The sequence below is a fragment of the Lygodium microphyllum genome, chromosome 6 (assembly GCF_053477565.2).
Source record: "Lygodium microphyllum isolate KBCC chromosome 6, Lygodium_microphyllum_v1.1.10, whole genome shotgun sequence".
Classification (NCBI taxonomy): Eukaryota; Viridiplantae; Streptophyta; class Polypodiopsida; order Schizaeales; family Lygodiaceae; genus Lygodium; species Lygodium microphyllum.
Window position 1 is genome coordinate 71,591,162 of NC_141140.1, and position 5,924 is coordinate 71,597,085.

The window sequence follows — 5,924 nt, forward strand, 5'->3', positions numbered from 1 at the left end:
GGATACGATAAAGCACAAGTGAAAGCAAGTGGGATAGAGATGATCCAACTTACTTTTCGATGCATCATACCTTTCCCGTAGTGAAGAAGATTGGTTCTGTCTCCATGAAGTTTTTAACTTCAAGTTTGACAATGTAACGACTTGTGGGGGTTGGAGCTTGATATTAGACCCCTTCGTCAGAGGAGGTCCCAGTCAAAAATCGTTGATAAAGCAAACACACTCACTCCAAAAACACATCCTTCTGTGTGATTGGAAGCATGGTTCGATATAAAACAAAAATGGTATACCCATTTATTTTAAAGGTTAAAAGAGATAGTGTTCACATCAAGTTCATTCAGGGATGAAAGGAGATTCTAAAGCACTCGGACTAGATGAGGACTTCCTCTAGGAGTTGACAAAGTTGTTCTTGGGTTAAGACACTCTCTATAACCACCACCAATGGGCTAAGTGATAGGAGGTGTCACGTGTGCCTTAGGGAGCACAACAAAGACATGTCCAAATGATTAAGAGGATCAGAATTCCCACAAGTTATCCTCCCACAAGTCTTTAACACTAACACATAAGCTAGATATTTACTTAGTTATGGGAAGATCCTAATGTGACGATGGCAAAATCTACTGGTATTAGTAAGAGCCTCATTAAGTATTGGCGCAACACTCTTTAGGTGGCTACGTGGGACTTAAGGGGCACGGCCAGACAATGTATGCTGGGCCTGGTTTTGCAAATCCCCTCTTGCTCTCATCTCGGGGAGCAGAGAGTCTTTCGTGTAGTCGCACATAGGTGGTTTGCATTCGCATACAAGTGGATTGCAGGACTGTTTGGTTGTATGTGATTGCAACTGTGAGAGTGACCCCTGTAGACTATAGTAGTGTTGATTGACTAAATCTCTCCCAGCTCGGTTGTGACAGATTGGTGCTCAACCTATTATGCCTCAAACTGATGGGTTTCAGGGAGCCTCTACATTGCCTGATCGTTGTGTGGACAGTACAGTTATGCCCAGCAGTTGCACTCAATCCATTACAGTAAGTGTTTCTTCTTGAGCTTTCTTTTTAATCCCTTATGCGTTTCCATATGCACATCTAGATTGGTTGGCTGCCATAAGCTGAAGATTGCATTACTGTCAATTTTTCTTCGTAAGCTTTCGAGTTTTTCTCCTATGCATTTTATCTATGCATACATACAAGTATGGAAGTGTATACATAGAGGAAAAACGATGAGATCCCCTCCCCCCCTCCCCGATTTGTTGAATGAATACTTATCACGTAACATGTATAAAGGTTAGGGGTTTGAGATTTCCTTTTTGAGATAGGGGCACTACATGACGCTCTCCTTTCCATTGTAACTGGACTTTGATACATATTGAGTGACCTAAAACACAGCGTAAAGCACAAAGCATGTGTGTATCATATACAATAATCAAAATGTCCAGATGGGCATGTAATACTCTCCTTTCCATTGTAACTATATATGCATACATATTGAGTGACCTAAAAGACAGCATAAAGCACAAACCATGTGTCCTATCATATACAAATATCATAATGTCCAGATGGACGTGTTATGTAACCCCTGCCGTAAGAACCATGATCTACCATTAGTGTTGACCAGTTACAATACATCCATTCCAATCACATATAAATTACATCAGTGTTCGTAAAACAACTCTGTATGCCTTCAGCCGAACGATCATAGTGTATCAAATATTCTGCCCAATTCAAGTCAAGAAAATGCAGGCACACTGGGTGCAGGTCTATACAGAATCTCTGCATCATTCGATATCCTCCTTGTTCCAAGGATTCAATTGACAAATGTCTGACCTGATGGTCTTATTGTGTTTGGATGTCAAAAAGTCAAAACCCATCAAAAGAAAGGCAATGTACAGTTTGAATGGCCACATGCAGCCTCCAGAAAAATATATGGATGTGAAATGGATTCCGGAGGGCACAGAAGCAAAGGGATCTCAAACATTGAGCCAGTTTATAAAGATAGTAGTAGAACTATATGCTGCAGCTTTCTGAAATTGACTGACCCAAATTGACAGCACATTGTTGATCTTCAAAGTATGAAGCGTCCTTCGGTTCACATGGTTATTCATTTGAACTGATGATGAATCCTTACAAACAAGGCAAACTTAGGCAGTCACTGCAGCTGGTCGTTTGCTTGTTTTAATTCCCTTGATGGCTGCAATCAGACACACGACTGACTATTGTAACTCTAGGAGGCATGTATGAGCAACTACACCGTAGAACTGGAATCTTGATTAACAATAAAACCAGATAGCTGTAAGCCAAAACATAAGTGGTGGCTGATTAACTGAGTGAATTCAACTGAACCACAACATTTGGGTAGTTTAAATATGGCCAGTGTCTTCCTGACAGTTGCAATGATAACAAATATTTGAACAAAATCCATATGATATAAGACAGGTAAAAGAAAATGGCAGTTGACAATGGCAAAAGATTACCTTCAGCATAGTTCTTAGCACCAAAGACTGCTGATCCAGCAACTAAAGCATTCGCTCCAGCTTCAATCACCTAAAAAAGCCGAAAACAGTATGTTAATTACAAGGTCAGCTCCAAGACTCCAAACAGGCAGATTCTGAGAAATAGTATATCACCTTGTATGCATTGGAAGGAGTCACTCCACCATCTACTTCAATCCATGGATTTACTCCCTTTAAGGAGAAGAATGCAAAGAGGTCAATGTTGCAAAATACAAAGCCATAACCATGTCAGCAAAGGAGGATTGCAGAAAAAACAATCCTTACTTTTTCTTCACACAACTTCTTCAATTCTGAGATTTTCTTCACTTGACTCTCAATGAAGCTTTGTCCTCCAAATCCAGGGTTTACAGACATGATGAGAATTAAATCTACCACTGCAGCAGTCACAAAATTGTTAGAAACTCAACAACACAGACTATCTTGCAGCATCCATACAGATGCTATTCTTACCATCAAGAATGTACTCAATAGCTGTCAATGGAGTGCCAGGATTAAGTACCACTCCAGCCTTTGCACCTAGACTCTTCACCTAATACAAATAGTGGCCACATGAAACCCATTCCTTACAAAGATGTCAGAATGCCATTACAACCAAATCATTTCAACTGACAACTTTACCTGATTTAAGGTTCTGTGAAGATGAATGGTGGAGGACTGCTCACAGTGCACGCTAACGATATCAGCACCAGCTTTAATAAAGTCTGGTACCCGCTGCTCTGGTTCAACGATCATCTATAGAACAGAAAACCAAAGCTGGTCCATCACTTTGTTTACTTTGCATAAATCAACCATTTATGCATCCTTGCAAAAATAGGAAGGACTGCAACCCCATCATCCCAGCCACACTCAATGTATCAGTGAGCCAGCACTAGGAGAAAAATTATAAGCCCTCTCAGAATGGGTTGAAGAAAATAAGTTGTCTAGCAGTTTGGCCACACTAGCTGATGCATATCAATATATGCAGGTAACTATCCTTTCAATCCTGTAAGTGAACAGTATTGATAATTTCTATCAGACCATTTACTTCATGAGACATGATAGTACCCAAGAGTGATCTAGATTCTGCACACTCAATTGATAGGTCTGGTAGATGTACAAACAAAGTGGCATTGAACGCTAAGGAAGATGATCTCACTGAATCTAGTTCATTAAGTGGCACGTTTAACTCCAAAAAAAACATCAGATAGATTAATAAATAGGTAGAAGAGGTAAGAGGGAACTTCACCAGGTGCACATCCAGTGGAAGATCAGTAATAGGTCTCAAGGCATCCACAACCAAAGGCCCAATGGTAATATTCGGTACGAAACGCCCATCCATAACATCAACATGTATCCAATCACAACCAGCTTCCTCCACAGCCTTTACCTGTGCCAAGTATGTGAACCCTCCAATTTAGTGAATACATACTTACCTTACATGCATCTCTTCATACACTCTCCTAGCCCAGCATTTCAGTTCTTTCAAAAGCCTCAAAGCTAGAAAACCATGCGTGGAAAAATGTGAAGTGAAGTATCTGCGACTGAGCTCAAGAGTTTTGAGCCCTACACGACCATAAATATTGTCTTGTGTGACGAGTTGGGATTGCAAGACATGCATACATATACATTAAACCATTTCATTATTCAACTTATATTGATTGTATAACTACAATAGTGATAAACTTTAACTGCACGTATAATTATGAATAGTTATATTTTTCTTTGTGTGTGCATGTGTGCACGCATGAGAGCATGGCTGTGAGTGCGTGTGTACATCCTCTTTCTCATCTGTGTGTGTGTGTGTGTGTGTGTTGACCTATATAATAGCTAACTTTTTAGCAACAACCTTGAACACCACTTAAATACATTATGGCTATGTCGTTAGCTCTATTTTCTGTCTGATAGATCCAAACTCAATATGCTCCCAAGCTCAGGTTTGTTATAACCTTTCACACATGCCGATTACTTTATGCGAAAAATCAACGAGGCAGTATGAAAAAACTGTGTTCAAAAACTAACCTGCTCTCCTAGCTTGGAAAAATTTGCAGAAAGAATAGAGGGAGAAACAATGATGTCCGACTTGGAAAATTTGTCAACTCGAGCTGTAGCTTTGACAATGGGAAAGATTGCCTTCCTGCCTTCCAGGTATGCATGTAAGCACGGGTAGATGTTAGGGTATTGGTCCGAACAGATGCCAAGAATGCATATGAAACAAGTGAAAGAATGCACCAAACCCCGGATGAACAGAGTGCCTGTGCATTGACATGGCTATCAAAGGTAATGAGAAGTGTTGTGTTTGGGCCAGATGGCTTGTAAAGCTGTGACAGTAGCCCAACTCCCAACCCCCTATCGAGGTCCCATTAACAAGAAGCTCGAGCATTGATATGAAGAAACATACAGTTCTAACACAATAGCCAAGAAACCGTGCAGAGACAAAATCGATCCAATAAAAGTTACAAAGGACAAAATTCAAGAAAAATTCCACAGTTTTTTTTTTCTCATAACAATAAAGAACCATCATGTAACAGACCAAATATTCTTCCTATTTTAAAAGAGCGAGAATCCGTTTCTTTTATCTAGTCGTTGCAAATATTTTGCTTCTCTGATTAGAACAAAGGAGAGAAGACATCCATGGCGGAAAAATTACAGGCAGAGGAAACTTACATGGAAGGGGAGAGGGGAGTGGGGGAGGAGGAAGACAGGCGCTGTTTGCTGCCAAGGAAGGAGGAGGCGATGTGAGACGAGAAGCTGGTTGCGGCCATAGCCATGGCGAAAATTCCAACGAGGCCCTAAAAGACGAAGGGCTTACTCGACAGGAGAGTGCTGGCCACGCGACGGAGGCCTCGGTCTCTCTGGTTCTCTGTCTCTCTCAAGCAATGGCTGCCATTCTCTCTAAGCCTTATCCACCCTAAACATTTCGCCAATTGTGCTGCTGACTTGGCTCTCTCCTTGTGCAACATTGGATTACTGAATATATTCCTTCCAGATGCCCCTTGTGCCCCTTTTTGCATCAAAGAGAGGCTTCCCACACAAAAAATTAGGGTGGTCACATGCAAGGCCGAGAGACGGGTTGCACATTAAAAAAACGTGTTAGGAGGCCCACGTGCTCCAGTATTTGGCTCCGCAATTCGCGCTTGGTGGACACACCTAGGCATGGGATCTCCCCCCACCCAAGACTTTCGTTCACACCCAACCACTAAATGACAACTCGTTTTACCACAAAAAGTTAAAAGAGCACCTGCCAGTATTGACCTCTCGTCAATAGGAATTGGGATAATTTTGTAACCAATGGGCCAAAGCCTATTTGATAATCATTTATATTAGTCGTGACATGTATGTAAGCATAATCTCTAACAGTTTTTGCACTACCTTGGTTGTCTGGGGCAGTGGGTAACTAGCCTTAAGCCAGTCACACAAAGAGGGATGGATGAACAAGTTCACA

General features: G+C 41.2%; 1 protein-coding gene across 2 annotated transcripts; it reads right to left on the reverse strand.

Annotated features, from left to right (window-relative positions):
• Nucleotides 1–1,432: 1,432 nt before the first annotated feature.
• LOC148034670 (ribulose-phosphate 3-epimerase, chloroplastic-like) lies at nt 1,433–5,437 on the reverse strand. Of its 2 annotated transcripts, none has more exons than XM_087679627.1 (9): nt 5,147–5,436; nt 4,502–4,616; nt 3,729–3,869; nt 3,122–3,235; nt 2,954–3,032; nt 2,768–2,877; nt 2,618–2,674; nt 2,465–2,534; nt 1,433–2,181 (listed from the first exon to the last, which is right to left on the reverse strand). In XM_087679627.1, exons 1-9 carry the CDS (start codon nt 5,248–5,250, stop codon nt 2,132–2,134), a joined length of 840 nt encoding a protein of 279 aa, XP_087535753.1. In that variant the 5' UTR covers nt 5,251–5,436; the 3' UTR covers nt 1,433–2,131. The 2 variants fall into 2 exon arrangements, with proteins under 2 accessions (XP_087535753.1, XP_087535754.1); XM_087679628.1 differs by having other exon boundaries at nt 2,050–2,280; nt 5,147–5,437.
• Between the last annotated feature and the right edge of the window lie 487 nt (nt 5,438–5,924).

Excerpts from the sequence above, each read along its gene's own strand:
- LOC148034670 (XM_087679627.1), bottom strand. The coding sequence starts at position 5,250 with ATGGCTATGGCCGCAACCAGCTTCTCGTCTCACATCGCCTCCTCCTTC. Across the intron at positions 2,675-2,767 it reads AGAAGTTGTGTGAAGAAAAA|GGAGTAAATCCATGGATTGA; the intron begins GTAAGGATTGTT and ends TTCTCCTTAAAG. Across the intron at positions 2,182-2,464 it reads TGCTAAGAACTATGCTGAAG|CCATCAAGGGAATTAAAACA; the intron begins GTAATCTTTTGC and ends GTCTGATTGCAG.